The sequence below is a fragment of the Oncorhynchus gorbuscha genome, linkage group LG16 (assembly GCF_021184085.1).
Source record: "Oncorhynchus gorbuscha isolate QuinsamMale2020 ecotype Even-year linkage group LG16, OgorEven_v1.0, whole genome shotgun sequence".
In the NCBI taxonomy this organism is placed as follows: Eukaryota; Metazoa; Chordata; class Actinopteri; order Salmoniformes; family Salmonidae; genus Oncorhynchus; species Oncorhynchus gorbuscha.
Window position 1 is genome coordinate 43,631,818 of NC_060188.1, and position 17,080 is coordinate 43,648,897.

The 17,080-nt window shown below is 44.5% G+C and overlaps 1 protein-coding gene across 1 annotated transcript in view; it reads left to right on the forward strand.

Moving 5' to 3' along the window:
• LOC123999213 (protein Jade-1-like) overlaps positions 1-17,080 on the forward strand; it is a 141,399-nt gene that overhangs the window by 36,476 nt on the left and 87,843 nt on the right. The window contains exon 4 of the mRNA XM_046304758.1: positions 8,882-9,039. Within this exon, the coding sequence (XP_046160714.1) occupies positions 8,882-9,039 (158 nt within the window). The remainder of the gene's footprint in view (positions 1-8,881; positions 9,040-17,080) is intronic.

The window sequence follows — 17,080 nt, forward strand, 5'->3', positions numbered from 1 at the left end:
TGTTTTTTTAAATGTATTTTTTAAATGAGCACGGCCTTCTATTACAGCATATTGGATGACTGTCATTCATATTCCATTCACCCAGTTCAATGTAACATCGATAGGTTTAGGCTACTACATGATACTCAAATGTTCCCTATCCCCATCATGAGGTTGCTACAACCTAGCCTATGAATGGACGTTTACAATGTAGGTGCACAGGTCGAGAGAACAATTCAAGTAATCAAGGTGACATGAGTATTTGTGTCTGCAATAGTCCTTTTGTGGGGGGAAAAAACAAGTTCTGATTGGCTGAGCCTGGCTCCCAGGTGGATGGGCCGATGAGGGCACAGTCATAGGCCCACCCATGACTGCGCCCCTTCCCAGGCATTTGAAATTAATAGATTTGGGCCTAATTAATTTATTTAGATTGACTGATTTCTGTAACTCAGTCAAATCTTTGAAATTGTTGCATGTTGAGTTCATTTTATTCTTCAGTATAATTGATCTAGGGTGTAATCATTAGTCCAACTGTTGAAAACGAGAGTTTTCTATTGGACAAATTCAGTATGTGAACACCTGTACGTCCAATGTCTCATTCCAAAATCATGGGCATTAATATGGAGTTGGTCTCCCTTTTGCTGCTATAACAGCCTCCTCTCTTCTGGGAAGGCTTTCCACTAGATGTTGGAGCATTGCTGCTGGGACTTGCTTCCATTCAACCACGAGCATTCGTGATGTCGGGCACTGATGCTGGGCGATTAAGCTTGGCTCGCAGTCGGCGTTCCAATTAATCCCAAAGGTGTTCGATGGGGTTGAGGTCAGAGCTCTATGCAGGCCAGTCAAGTTCTTCCACACCGATCTCGACAAACCATTTCTGTATGGACCTCTCTTTGTGCCCAAGGGTATAGTCATGCTGAAACAGGAAAGGGTCTTCCCCAAACTGTTTCCACAAAGTTGAACACACATAATCATCTAGAATGTATGCTGTAGTGTTAAAATATCCTTTTACTGGAACTAAGGGGGTTAGCCCAGAGCATTATTTATCCTCCACCAAACTTTACAGCAGGCACTATGCATTGGAGGAGGTAGTGTTCTGGCATTTACCAAACCCAGATTTGTATATCGGACAGCCAGATGGTGAAACGTGATTCATCACTCCAGAGAATGCGTTTCCACTGCTCCAGAGTCCAATGGCGGCAAGTTTTACACCACTCCAGCCGACGCTTGACATTGTGCATTGTGATCTTAGGCTTGGCTGCTCTGCCATGAAAACTCATTTCGTGAAGCTCCCGACTAACAGTTCTTGTGCTGATGTTGGTTCCAGTGGCAGTTTGGCATTCTGTAGTGAGTGTTGCAACTGAGGAGAGACGATTTTTACACGCTACATGCTTCAGCACTCGGCGGTCCCGCTCTGTGAGCTTGTGTGGCCTACCACTTCGAGGCTGAGCCGTTGTTGTTCCAAGACGTTTCTACTTCACAATAACAGCACTTACAGTTGACCGGGGCAGCTCTAATAGGGCAGACATTTTATAAACTGACTTGTTGGAAAGGTGGCATCCTATGTTGGTGCCACGTTGAAAGTCACTGAGCTCTTCAGTAAGTCCATTGTACTGCCAATGTGTGTCTGTGGAGATTGCATGACTGTGTGCTCTATTTCATACACCTGTCCGCAACGGCTGTGGCTGAAATAGCCAAATCCACTTATTTGAAGGGGTGTCCACTAGAAGTCGACCGATTAATCGTAATGGCCGATTTAATTCGGGCCGGTTTACATAATTGGAAATCGGTCATATTGGACGCAGATAAAAAAAAATATATATTTATATACATTTTATATATTTTTTACACCTTTTATTTAATCTTTATTTAACTAGGCAAGTCAGTTATGAACACATTCTTATTTTCAATGACGGCCTAGGAACAGTGGGTTAACTGCCTCGTTCAGGGGCAGAATTACAGATTTTCACCTTGTCAGCTCAGTGACTCAATTTTGCAACCTTACGGTTAACTAGCCCAAAGCTCTAACCACCTGCCTCACAAGGAGCCCGCCTGTTACACGAATGCAGTAAGAAGCCAAGGTAAATTGTTAGCTAGCATTCAATTTATTCAATCCTAATCCCTAGTTATAACAACACATGGTTGATGATATTCCTAGATTATCTAGCGTGTCCTGCGTTGCATATAATCGATGCATTTGCGAAAAAGGACTGTCGTTGCTCCAACGTGTACCTAACCATAAACACCAATGCCTTTCTTAAAATCAATACACAGAAGTATATATTTTTAAACCTGCATATTTAGCCAAAAGAAATCCAGGTTAGCAGGCAATATTAACCAGGTGAAATTGTGTCACTTCTCTTGCTTTCATTGCTCGCAGATTCAGGGTATATACAACAGTTTGGGCTGCCTGGCTCATTGCGAACTAATTTGCAAGAATTTTACGTAATTATGACATACATTGAAGGTTGTGCAATGTAACAAGAATATTTAGACTTAGGGATGCCACCGGTTAGATAAAATACTGAACGGTTCCGTATTTCACTGAAAGAATAAACGTTTTGTTTTCAAGATGATAGTTTCCGGATTTGACCACGTTAATGACCTAAGGCTCTCATTTCTGTGTGTTTATGTTATAATTAAGTCTATGATTTGATAGAGCAGTCTGACTGAGCGACGGTAGGCACCAGCAGGCTCATAAGCATTCATTCAAACAGCACTTTCATGCGTTTTGCCAGCAGCTCTGCTGTTCAAGCCTATCAACTCCCAAGATTAGGCTGGTGTAATGATGTGATGTTAGCGGGGTGCGTACTAATAGCGTTTCAAACGTCACTCGCTCTGAGACTTGGAGTGGTTGTTCCCCTTGCTCTGCATGGGTAACGCTGCTTCGAGGGTGGCTGTTGTCGCTGTGTTCCTGGTTTGAGCCCAGGTAGGAGCGAGGAGAGGGTCTGAAGCTATACTGTTACACTGGCAATACTAAAGTGCCTATAAGAACATCCAATAGTCAAAGGTATATGAAATACAAATGGTATAGAGAGAAATAGTCCTATAATTACTACAACCTAAAACTTCTTAAGTGGGAATATTGAAGACTCATGTTAAAAGGAACCACCAGCTTTCATATGTTCTCATGTTCTGAGCAAGGAACTTAAACGCTAGCTTTCTTACATAGCACATACTGCACTTTTAATTTCTTAGTTTTTGCATTATTTAAACCAAATTGAACATGTTTCATTATTTATTTGAGGCTAAATTGATTTTATTGATGTATTATGTTATGTTAAAATAAGTGTTCATTCAGTATTGTTATAATGACAATTACCACAAATACATGCGGAAAATATCGGCCGATTTTTAATCGGTATCGGCTTTTTTGGTCCCCAATAATCATAATCGGTCGACCTCTAGTGTCCACATACACTATATATACAAAAGTATGTTTCTCCCTGTTACGTTTGCTTCTGTTTTTAAGAAACATTTTAACACAATTGGCAGAATGAATACACCCCTGATCACATGCAAACACAGTTCACTTTCATAGCATGATAATTTTGCTTGTTGTATAATTTCTTCTCGCATCTACACGCTCTCCTCCTCTCACCTTTTTCCCTTCGCTTGTGGACTTCAGTGCACAACACATCAGCTGTCTGTGACCAGGTGAAAAACCTTTCCAAGCCAAACCTTCATTTCATATCCACTAACTGCTACATACACAGCCTACATCGTTGCCACCATATTCACTAATGTCATAGCAGACATAACTACTAGAACAAACTAGTTTGTAAACGCATTACAATCATGCAGTACAGTGTACAGTCAGCAAGCAGTTTAGCAGTTACACCGTCGGGCCCCGGTGGCAATAAATTAATACATCCGAAAGCTTAGCTTGACTTGTAAGAGTTTGTGTTGGATAGCCTTAGCCAGCTAGCTAACATAGCGTCCCTGTCTGTTTGAGCCAGGTGTTTTAAGTAGGCTAAACTAGCGAATAATTTTGCATGCCCAATTTTTCAGTTTTTGATTTGTTAAAAAAGTTTGAAATATCCAATAAATGTCATTCCACTTCATGATTGTGTCCCACTTGTTGTTGATTCTTCACAAAAAAAATACAGTTTTATATCTTTATGTTTGAAGCCTGAAATGTGGCAAAAGGTCGCAAAGTTCAAGGGGGCCGAATACTTTCGCAAGGCACTGTGTATATATATAAAAAAAATTATACTTATTCTTTTACCGCAAATGCAAATTTCCTCAAAACAATAACAAAATGCGCCTGGGAATGGCCAGTCACCTTTTGCGGATCTCCGCTTCGAGAGAGGCCAGTTTGTGTGTCGCTTTTCATTCAAGTATGCGTATGTTTCTGCAGATGGTGTTCTCCAGTCTGTTTCTGCAGTTGGTGTTCTCCAGTCTGTTTCTGCTCTCTTGACCACTCCTTATGGACTTGTCATGCAAAAAAAATGGTTTGGCTTGACAATGACTATGGAGTAGGTAAAAGCACACACCGATATGGGACCAGGCTACAAAAGTAGTGCATTACATAGGGTGCCATTGGGGACACGGCCTTCCATCTTGGTGCGGCTTGGTCAGGTGTGCATTTAGCCACTTTCCCATTCCATACCGTCTCTATTCTCAATTCACATCTACCTTCTTAATGTAGATGATTATAAAGGTGAGCGAGACCAGGTGAGTCAGTCAAACCTGCACACATTCCTGTTGCAGTGAGGCAGATTTACATTAGTGAGGTGAACAGTGTTCTGCTCTGCAGATCTCTTTCTCTCTCTCTGTCTCTCTGTCTCTCTCTGTGTGTGTAGTGTGATTTGTAATCCCTCTCGGCCTGTCATCCCCTCCTTCCCCATGTCATCACTTAAGCACTAGATTGGAGGTAATGAGAACCCTGCTCGCTACAAAACATAACTCATATCCATCCTGGGTTTACATCCTCACTCCGCTACAGAGAGGTGTGTGTGTTTTTACCTGATGATGCTGACGTAAGTAGCTGTGGGTCATTGAGGTGCCCTATCCCTGACTGTTACTGCTGTGTACAGGACGAGTGCTGGGAACGACACTGTCCTCCTGTCATCATTATCATAGCCGCTTGACAAGCCCCTGCCTGGGAGTCGCTCATCCTCAACACTAAACACACATACATCATCTCATATGTATATACTGTATTCTATACTATTCTACTGTATCTTAGTCCGCTCCGCCCTGACACCGCTCATCCATATGTATATACTGTATTCTATACTATTCTACTGTATCTTAGTCCGCTCCGCCCTGACACCGCTCATCCATATGTATATACTGTATTCTATACTATTCTACTGTATCTTAGTCCGCTCCGCCCTGACACCGCTCATCCATATGTATATACTGTATTCTATACTATTCTACTGTATCTTAGTCCGCTCCGCCCTGACACCGCTCATCCATATGTGTATAGTCTTAATTCATTCCTACTTTATGTGTGTATTGGGGATATGTTGTACTTTGTTAGATATTACTTGTTAGATATTACTGCACTAGGAACACAAGCATTTCGCTACACCCGCAATAACATCTGCTAGTCACGTATGTGACCAATAACACTTTATTTGATTTCCACAACACACTGTTTGATATAAGAAAGGGGAATAAAGGGAGAGGGGAAAGCGAGGAAACGGGTGGAAGTAGAGATTTGGGGCAAATGGGGAGGGAGGGCGAGGGGTGGGGTGAAATAAGAGATGGATGGGGTAAAGGGGGAGGGAGAGGAGTGGACATTAAAACCAGGGACCTTGTAATTCTGTTTCCCTGACATTAATTAGCTGTGGTTGGGTTGTATAAACACGGCAGTAAAAATGAATCACTGACACACCCTCTCCTCTCCTGCTGGGTGTTGGAGAGCGAACAGGAGATCATCCTGACTGTCCTCCCCCAGTTCTGCTCTGTTGAAGGGGAGGAGGGTTCATCTTGGCCTCGGCTCACTGTCACACACACACACACACACACACACACACACACACACACACACACACACACACACACACACACACACACACACACACACACACACACACACACTTTCTCTTTGCTCTCTCTGTCCCACACACACACTTTCCGTCCCCCACACACTGTCTCACACACACTTGCTACATTGCATTATTTATTTGCGCTGGCAGACACCCTGGTCGACCAAGGCGACTTTCACCCGGCTGTCTGCCTGGGTTTTACATATGGCCTTTTCATATACAGCCTAGCACTTACTGGGGCTGCTGCGTTCGCTTTCTCAGCTTCTCCACATTAATCTCAGGAAGAGAGAGCGCTCTTCTAGATAAAGGCTTGCATCCCAAATGGCACCTTTTTCCCCGTATAGTGCACTACCTTTTGACTAGAGCCCTATGGGCCCCGATCAAAAGCTGTGCACTAAAAAGGGAATAGGGGGCCATTTGGGACTCAACCAGAGAAATGTATCTTTCCTGCCCTCTGGTCATAAAGGTCAACTCCCCTGTGACCTAACCATTACTCCCTCTCTATCTACTCCCTTCCTCTTCATTTTGCTTTCTCCAGTCTCTCTTTCAGCTGTCTTTCAACTCTCTCGCTCCCGCTCTGAGACACTTATCCTCCCTCCTCCTGTTTATCAACTCCCAGTATCCCTCCCCCTGTTTCTGAAGTAAGAAGAAAATACCTATGCATGTTATATCTATGTGCTAGTGAGAGCATCAGCAGAGGAATGGAGGATAACGGAGAGGGGGAGGGAAGATGGAGGGAGGGAAGTAAGGATGTAGGAAGGGATAGGTACAGGCAGCTAACAAGTAAAGCAGGGGATAAGCAGGGGCTTCTTAAGGAATGATAACGCGTATAATGAAGTGGGTGTCAGAGCTCATCTGCCAGCCTGGTTGGATAATGCTCTGCATGGCATGGTGGGCCCGTGCCTGATGTCCTCGAGGAAGGTTGGTGTAGGTTTGGGGATCAGTGCCTCTTATGGGACTGATCACACCAGTGTTGCTCCGCAGGCCCCCGCCAGGGCACAGGCTTGAGACCCACTGGGTTCATCCCAAATGGGACCTTATTCTCTTTTTGTAGCACTACTTTAGCACTACTTTTGACCAGGGCCCTATGGGTAGTGCACTGTAAAGGGAATATGGTGCCATTTGGGACACTGCCCTCACCTCACACTGGGCTCTGAGGCACAGAGCATCCTGAGGCCCAGCTCTTTCTTTTCTTTCATGTTTCCTATGAAATCTGACAAAGTTGTTGGTCTGCCGGTGGCCTTTTGTCAATGTTGAAATTGAAATCGCCCGTTTTATGTAGGCTTTTCATACACAGACTGTAGTGTTAGTTGTAGCGGTTATTTGACCTGGGCTACCGGATATCAACACCACTGCCACCTGCAACAGTACAACAGTGATTGCCATGTGACTTCGGCTTGCTTTGTTCTGACAATATAAGTCTCTAAAGGACTGCCCTTTCATACAACGTGAAGCTTTTTCCTCAAATGGCACCCTATTCCCTTTATAGTGCACTACCCATAGGGCCCTGGTCAAAAGTAGTGCACTATAAAGAGAATAGGGTGCCATTTGGGATGCACCCAGCGACACACTTACAATGGAGATTCCCCGTTGACGATGCATTTTGAGTTTGAGATCTGCTGTACCGACGCAAATGATTGGTATGATGATAATTTGACTGTGACTGAAACTCTTTCTGTTGTGTTTTTCCACGTGTCAATTTGAGTGAAATCCTGTTTCTCTGGCCGTCTTCTTTCAGGTGTTCTTTATAGCGTTCGTTGTAAAGTAGTGCTGAGCGATTAACTGAATGAAATAATCGTTTTTTTGTTATTAAACAACTAATTGACTGATGTCGATTCAGTTACTTAAACCGTTTCTCTCTAGAGCGAAATCGAATCCTTCATGAGAGAAATTAAGTCTAGAACTATGTGGGATACTGGTTTGAAGGGAAATGTCATTTTCATTAAGCAACTAATCAACCTAGTTCAGAGCAGAAACGTGATAATTAACTACAATTACAATCCATCGTGCCTCTTCTCTTTCCGGCTCGGACAGAGATGGACACACTTACACCCTGCTACGTTAGGTTACATATAGACCGCATGAAAGAGGAATGTACACAACACAATGAGGAGAGGGCTTAGAGAAGGTTTGTGAAAGTATGCCGTATCTACTTTGAAGAACTAATAAAATGATTCAGACAGATCTGCAGCGTAGGCTATTTAGGCAGACGAGCTAAATAGGATGACTAAAGACAGTACAGTATGGGGAGCACAGAGATGACGTTAGATGGTCTGGCTGGCAGACTCCTACTGACTGAGCAGAGATGAGATAATGAAAGATAATACAGTAAGTGATATTCACAAATATTTGATTTCATAGTCATTTCCAATTTTCTATTGATGTCTACCCAATGTGAACCTGACAGAGACAATGGAATATTTTCAATGTTTTGGCAATTGACTGTTCACTATTTTTGGCTTTGGAATTTCCATTAAAAAGCTGTAAAATATTTTCTATAATTTCCTTTAAAAATATTTTTTAAACAAACCGAAACAGAACCAATCTCAAACACTAATCACTCAGTACTATTTTAAAGGCTCTTTCACCTGTGCTACTTTACACCCCCTTCGACAATACTTAGTTTGCCAAGTGATGTCAATGCGTCTTCTTTTTTTTTTGTGCTCACAATATCACCCTAAATGGGCTGCCCCCCCCCCCCCCCCCCCCCCCCCCCAGCCTGAGTGATGGTAATGTTTAGGTTGCAATGTTTTTAGCCTGAAACCTGTCATGTTTTCTCAAATTCAAACTGCTATACAGATGCAAATGATTGTCATCATAATCATTTGACTCAAACGCTCTCGCTTTGCGTTGTGAATGGTGTCCGTATGACTCCTCTGTCTGTGTGTGTTTCTGGTCAGGTGTTCCGGACGGACTTCATCACGGCCATGAAGCTGCCAGACTCAGCCCAGCTGGGCCCTGATGACTTCTACGTGCTGTCTGACCCCTGGAGACAGGAGTGGGAGAAGGGGGTCCAGGTCCCCGCCAGCGTAGACGCCATCCCAGAACCTGTTGTCAGGTAGGGAGGATGCTGACTGTTTGAGGGCTCTATTAAAATCACCTGATTCTATTATGTTTTTCTAGGGTTCTGATTTGTTAGGTTTTCGCATTCAAACCCCCCCCCAACAAATTTCAATAGATTAACAATGCTTTATACACATCAGGAGACTACTTTTGAGCTTTAGGGAAAATGTGAGACGAATTCCATTGCACACCTAGCAAGAGGCTGTTGTTTAGTGATTTGTTTTTGTAACGCACATGTGATGTTAGAGTTTGCAAAACAAAACTAGCCACTGGATGCAAATAATCATATCATTCTGCAAGGTAAGCTCAGGCTACTTTGTATGTCACATTTAATTGAGAAGGTTTTTGGGAACACCTTTCCATCTACCAGAATATTTTTCATGAGCCTCATTGCTGATGATGACACAAAGTGCCAGCTGCCCGTTTGCCTATTCAGAAAGTTGCAGGAATCACGAATCGCATTCTGTTCGTGTCTTATGATAGACCAGGGCAAATTTTAAAGAAATATTCACTTCATTTAGTTTATTCCCCACTAAGTTCAATACATGTTTTGAATATTGTTGAATTCCATTCTTGTGATTCTGTCCACGTTTTTAGGGCCCTACTGTTTGAATGCTTTCACTGCTCTGAGAGGACACACACACACACACACAGACCTGTGTGGTTAGCTTCACCATCTCCCACAGACAGACCACACACACACAGACCTGTGTGCTTAGCTTCACCATCTCCCACAGACAGACCACACACACAGACCTGTGTGCTTAGCTTCACCATCTCCCACAGACAGACCACACACACAGACCTGTGTGCTTAGCTTCACCATCTCCCACAGACAGACCACACACACAGACCTGTGTGCTTAGCTTCACCATCTCCTACAGACAGACAGACCCCCCCCCCCCCCCCACGCACACACACACACACCCCATCCTCCACCTCACACATTTGACAGGTTTTACTGGAAGTGATCACAGCAGCACCATGTAGGGTCACACACCAACCAGGGTTCATAGGGTCACACACCAACCAGGGTTCATAGGGTCACACACCAACCAGGGTTCATAGGGTCACACACCAACCAGGGTTCATAGGATCACACACCAACCAGGGTTCATAGGATCACACACCAACCAGGGATCATAGGATCTGGGAACACGGAGATGTTGGTCGGAGTTCGTCAGATGGGGGGGGGGGGGACTACACAGACTGGGTTGTAGGCTTATTCATCTCCCAGAGGGAGGATGGGGCGCACACACACACACATGCGGAGACACGCACCTACACAGAGACTCACGGAGTGAGGCAGAGGTAAAGTGGGGGGTAGAGAAGGTACACCAAAGGGACTGGGTCACAGGGAAACACCAACAAACCTCAGTGCTTTACTCTCTGTCTGCCCATGCAGGAAACACAATGTGCAAAGATGGATTGGATAGATAAGCTGTGTGTAGAGCTGGATAGATAGCCTAGTGGTTAGAGCGTTGGGCCAGTAACCGAAAGGATCAAATCCCCGAGCTGACAAGGTAAAAAACGGTCTTTCTGCCCCTGAACAAGGCAGTTAACCCACTGTTCCCATCATTGTAAATAAGAATTTGTTCTAAACGGACTTACTTTGTTAAATAAAAATGAATTAAAAAAGGTACAAATTAGGAGAGAAACAGATAAGGCTAACTAGATAAATGGATGGATAGATTCACAAATGAGCATGTGCTTGCATTGATTGATTTAGAATGTGGGAAGATGCAGGGCTAGAGGGTTGAAGGTAGATAATAAGTTAGTTGACTGCACTTAAAAATAATGACCTCTTCCAAACATTGTGGAAAGGAAAAGCTGCAGGGCCTGTCGGTCTCAGCTAGCCTCTCTCGGGCTCGCAGTCCCCCTCTTCTCGTCCACTGTGCGGCCCTCGCTCGGTCTGTACGAGCTCACTGTGCCGTCGTGGTTTCCGAGAAACACTTAATGGTCGAAGAGAAAGACAGAGATGGCTCGGTCCCTGTGTTTGTGCTCCTTTTCAAAGAGCGAGAGAGACCCCCCCCCCCCCCCCCACTCCCTTGGCCAAGTGGAAGTAATTAGCCGTTGCATAACAGTCTCATTCGGCAGACAGAGAATGACGAATTGGCACGGTATCTTTAGCCTCAGTCCCCATTGAAACGCAGGGGAAGAAATCATTACATGTACAAGAACCTTCTTTTCTCCTAATAAGAAAAGGCTTGACGCAGCAGCAGCAAAGGCAAAAATGGTTTTAATCTGTTGACTGTGGTGGCGGCGAACTGGAAACCATCATACTTCGAAAGACTTTTGGTTTGGCCTGAGGGGAAGAGGAGAGGAAAACCAAACAGTAGCTGAGAAAAAGGGCGAGCGAGTGCATGACTTGGTGGCTCAGTGGGGAGATAAAATACGTTTGGGGTTCAGAGGTCAAGAGAGCCGAGGAGCAGGGCCTTGGCCTAGGAAACGAGCATTGCTTCCCCAGGGAACAACCTCCTCTCAGTCCTAGGCTACATCCCAAATGGCACCATATTCGGTGTAGTGCACTAACTGTGGCCAGAGCCTTTGATCAGCTCAAGGCAGCATCCTTTCCCAGCAGACCAGGCTTAAAGTCACAGTACACTATTTTATGTCCACTTCAACAACTGGAAACTCCCCAAACTCCTTCAATGATGATGATTGACATTATAAAGAGACAGGCTTTCTGCCAAGGATGAGCATGGGTCAAGGAGGTTTTAAGAACCCACTATGCTGTACCACATCATTACCAAACTGACTGGTTCTGCCTGGCCTGGGTCACTGGGTTCAGGATTGACTGAGCTTGGCTTGTTGCTCTCTGTCCTGGCTCTGCTTGGCTTGGTAATGGTAACTCTGACCGCAGTCTGCCTGCTGTCTGTCTAATCCCAGTGCCTGGGCCGGCAGGCCTGCAGTTTCCAGAGCAAACCTGGGTTCAATACTATTTGAAAACATGAAAAATAGTTTGTTTGCTTTAGTCAGCCTGGAGTGCCGGGGGTGGGGTCCATATGCGTCAGGAAGTTCAATCAAGCCCCGCTAAAGTATTAGAAGTAGTTTTGAATAGTATTTGTCCTCTTCTCCAGAGCTGCTGTGCAGACCAGGCTTTGTTAGAGTCCAGTCATGCTGTTGTAAGCTCTCTCACCAGGGTGGCTGGATGGAGGGGCGCCATCACTTCTAGGCCTATACTCTCCTGTTAACAATGTCACAGGGATGCCCTCTCCTTTCATTTTCTTATCTATGGCTTGGAGAACTCTGGCTCAATCCCACATCCACCCCTTGCCCCTACCCCCTATGCACTGAAAATAAGGGATCATTTTAAGCAATACGAAGGTAAATATGCTCAGGTTTGGATTCTCTGGTCACCTTTTCTATGCGCCAGTAACCCATCAGTGGATTGGTAGACCTCGCTGAAGTGGTACACCACCTATTGAGTTGAAGACTGGTTTAGTAAAACGGGAGATGAAATCCATGCGAGCTGGGCTTGGAATCGTAAGCACATAGATCACTGAAAGTAGGAAATTAAGTCATTTGTATTACATCCTAAAGCACAACATTCTCCAAATGATGTATGTGTGTGTATAAACTGTCCCCAGTTTATGTGTGTGTGGGGAGGGTGCTTGTGTGTGTGTCTTACAGTAGTGATCTCTTGGGTTGTATGCGTTTGTGCGTTCAGTTGCGTGTGCGGGTGTGTGTGTTATTTCTCCCTTGGGTGGTGCAGCTGGATCTCTTTGCAAGGAAACGCAGTCTTCCCACCAAAAGCAGTGTGCATGCCACAGCTATGAATCCACCCTACAGACATACACACTCACCCTCCACACCAGTACTTGTGGTTGGACCCGTGTGACGGATTAAAGCTGTGTGCTATGCATCGTGGGCTGAGCAACATCTGGGGCATTAAAGGGTTCCCTACGAACTCCCATCTGCCTGCCCTCTCTCCTGTGCCTGCATGTGTGTTTCTATGGGAGCTCATTGTGCCTCTGTGTACATGTATGTATCGCGTATTGTGCACCCTGCCACCTCAGACATACAGACCGCTTTAGGGGGAAAGCTCTAGTTGTTGATCATCCCACATGAAACAACAGGCAGCTCCGTTGTTATCAGTTCCGCTGCTGCCCTGTGGTACATGTCTCTGTGGTGTTTTTCTTTGTGGTTTGGTGAGGGGCCCCTCATGCCAATAGCTGTGGCCACTGCGGGCTGTGCAGGTGGCAGCAGGACCTTCTGAGTCTGTGTCCCAATTATCAACCTATTCCATATATAGTGCACTGCTTTTGACTAGACCCTTGTGGGCCCTATAAAGGGAATAGGATACTCTTTGGGACACAATCTCTGCTCTGTTTCGCCTGGGTGACTCATCCTCACTCACTTCCCACTCCTTCTCACAAATGACGCTATTTCCTGCTCATCAGGGACCAGGAGACTGTTGGTTCAGCAGCATCTCTGGTAGGGAGAAGGAGACTAGAAGACACATGCTCAGAAGTACACACGACACACATGCTAGCTAGCAAGCCAAACAATCCACAGCGGGTGTTAGCAAAACGGACAAAGCCTATACAACTGTCTCACCTAGGGATCCCCCGATATCGATATCCAATATTTTCCTAGCCCCCCCCAAAAAATGATATTTACATTTGTTGATGCTTTTTAAGCATTCTAGTACAGTTAAATAGTCACACATGGACGCAGCGGTCTAAGGCACTGCATCTCAGTGCAAGAGGCGTCACTACAGTCCCTGGTTCGAATCCAGGCTGTATCACATCCGTTCGTGATTGGGAGTCCCATATGGCGGTGCACAATTAGCCTAGCGTTGTCAGAGTTTGGCTGGGGTAGGCGGTCATTGTAATAAAGAATTTGTTCTGAACTGACTTGCCTAGTTAAATAAAGGTGTCACACACACACATACCACACCACCGACCCCCAAAACTTTTTGTTTTTGTTTCCATTAACGTGTGTCCCCATTACCAGTAAAACATCATCTAAACCTATTTCTTTCACCTACTTGCTGTGCTGTTTCGTTGTTCATTTGTTCAGTCGTTTCATTCTCAACCAGGATTACATCACACATGTCAAGCAGTAAAGTTTCAGCTCTGTCTGTCCGTGGCCTTTCTTCCTCGGCGCGCACTGTTGCCGTGTCCGTTTCCATCTTGTCCAGCTGCGTATGTAACATTTCACGTTAACCTTGTTTCGTGTCTGCATTGAAGTAGCGGTCCTTGTACCTAGCATCGAGCCTGGTGGCGACACAGTAAAGAGGCTCAGAGAGAATGTCACCAGCTCACTTGTTCACAGCCTCAAGTACTTTTGTAAGTTTTAATCCCGCGGTCTGTGTCGGCAGTTTTGTTGAGCAGGCGTTTCAATTCCACGACGGAGGATATCACATCCAGCCTGTTGTTCAAACGGCGCCAGGAGTGTGTTCAAGTTTCCACGTTTCAAACATGTTCTCAAAAGCCTTTTGAAATGGCAGCGGTATGAGAACCAGCACATTCTGGAACAATAGGGCTTTCCTCAGTACGAAATCCTCGTCCACCCACTGTGTGGTCAGACTCGGCATGCTCATGGGGCTGACGTCGCTGGTCCAAATGTCAGTCGTGACATTAATAGCAGTGACGCCCATAGCTAGTAGCTCATAGATGTACGTTTCAACAATACTGTGTAACTCCAGTAGGGCAACATCTGAAAAATTGTGTGTACCGGGGCTCGACCAGCTCCAAGCAATTTTTAAAATTTATTTGAACCCCCTATTCACCCCATTTTCGTGGTAGCCGGCGCCAAGTGATTTAAAATGTTGTACATCTGTTCCAAAGTATTCCCACACATAACAAAGAGATATACAGTACCAGTCAAGTTTGGACACACCTACTCATTCCAGGGTTTTTCTTTATTTTTTACTATTTTCTACATTGTAGAATAATAGTGACGACATCAAAACTATGAAATAACACACATGGAATCATGTAGTAACCAAAAAAGTATTAAACAAATCAAAATATATTTTATATTTGAGATTCTTCAAAGTATCCACCCTTTGCCTTGATGACAGCTTTGCACACTCTTGGCATTCTTTGTGGGAACTCCTTCTAGACTGTTGGAAAAGCATTCCAGGTGAAGCTGGTTGAGAGAATGCCAAGAGTGTGCAAAGCTGTCATCAAGGCAAAGGGTTATTACGTTTGTAGAAATACAAAACTTTCAATCATTCAATAGTATGTCACCACTATACTTCCCATTCCGACCTTACATGTATCCATCGCAGTGCTGTTCTATACCTTTGATGTACAGTTCTAGGTCATTGTGCATATACCATATGTAGGTCATATGAACTTCATCCACAACGATTCTGACCATTTTTGATTTGTTTAGGATTGTGGCCAACACATCTCTCCCAGGCTTCTCCAACACATCTCTCCCAGGCTTCCCCAACACATCTCTCCCAGGCTTCAGAAGACGTGGTCGCATGCACCCTCCCGTATAGGGCGCTTGTCTTCCACCACACACTGCTCTGGGACCCTGTTGCTTTGCGGGTTTTGTCATCTGTCCACTAAAGTCTTTAGCCGGAAGACGACTGTCAGAAATTGAGGTTGTTTTCCGAGCTTTTTGAAGACTAGAACTAGCTAGCTGGTAAATTAGACTTTTCCCCAGAGCCCGTTGGCGAGACCGCCAATCCATCTTCCTCTCGCACGAAGGCTCGAAAATGCTCCAATTTAGTCCTGTTTGAATTAAATCTCTAAGCTGGTCATTACTATGTGGCAGTGTCGTCTCTCCATCTCCTTTTCAGAAAGCTCCATCGGAGAATTTCTCCCCACAGTTTTAGTCTAGGTGGGCAAGCTAGCTATCTATCTTTAGCTTGGCTTATTTACAAGGAAGCGTGGGGGGGTGTTGCACATGCACATATCGTGCATATGAGAAACAATCAAAGTTTGCTCAAATTCTGAGCGAATATCGAATTTTACACAGTGGGTCACAGCTCCTTTCGTTGTGTAGTCTCATCAACTAAACTTGTTCTGTGTGCGATTTTTAAATAATCGGTTCAAGAACATTCATCTGGTGTAATAGAAGCAATTATTGTTACCATCATGATTGTCTTAAAAAAAGTTTGATTTACATGAAGATTGCCATTTTCCTTTTCACTATAATGGGGGATCCTACAGTGCCTGCAGTACCGCGGTCGGCCTTGAACTGATTGGCTTCAGTAAGAGGGTGCAGTCCTTCTCCCCTGGTTTAGACTTAGGCATACTGGAAATATAACACTTACAGTGGGAGGAAAAAGTATGTGAACCCGTTGGAATTACCTGGATTTCTACATAAATTAATCATAAAATTTGAAGACATTAAGTCACAACAATAGACACACACTTAAACTAAACTAATAACACACAAACAATTGTGATTTTTCATGTCTTTATTGAACACACTGTATTCACAGTGCAGGTTGGAAAAAGTATGTGAACCTTTGGATTTATTAACAGGTTGACCCTCCTTTGGTAGCAGAAACCTCAACCAAATGTTTTCTTTAGTTGTGGATCAGACCTGCATAACGGTCAGGAGGAATTTTGGACCATTACTCTTTACAAAACTGTTTCGTTCCACAATATTCTTGGGATGTCTGGTGCGAACCGCTCTCTTGAGATCCTGTGGCATGACCTCAATCCGGTTGAGGTCAGGACTGACTGGGCCACTCCAAAGGCATATTTTCTTCTATTGAAGCCATTCTGTTGTTGATTTACTTCTGTCTTTTGGGTTGTTGTCCTGTTGCATCACCTGGCTTCAATTGACAGACCGATAGGCTTACATTCTCCTGCAAAATGTCTTGATAAACTTGGGAATTCATTTTTCTGTCTGAGAGAGCAGCTGTCTAGGACCTGAGGCAGCAAAGCAGCCCCAAACCATGATGCTCCCTCCACCATACTTTACAGTTGGGATGAGGTTTTGATCTTGGTGTGCTGTGCCTTTTTTTCCTCCACATATAGTGTTGTGTGTTCCTTCCAAACAACTAGACTTTAGTTTCATCTATCCACAGAATATTTTTACAGTAGCGGTGTGGAACATCC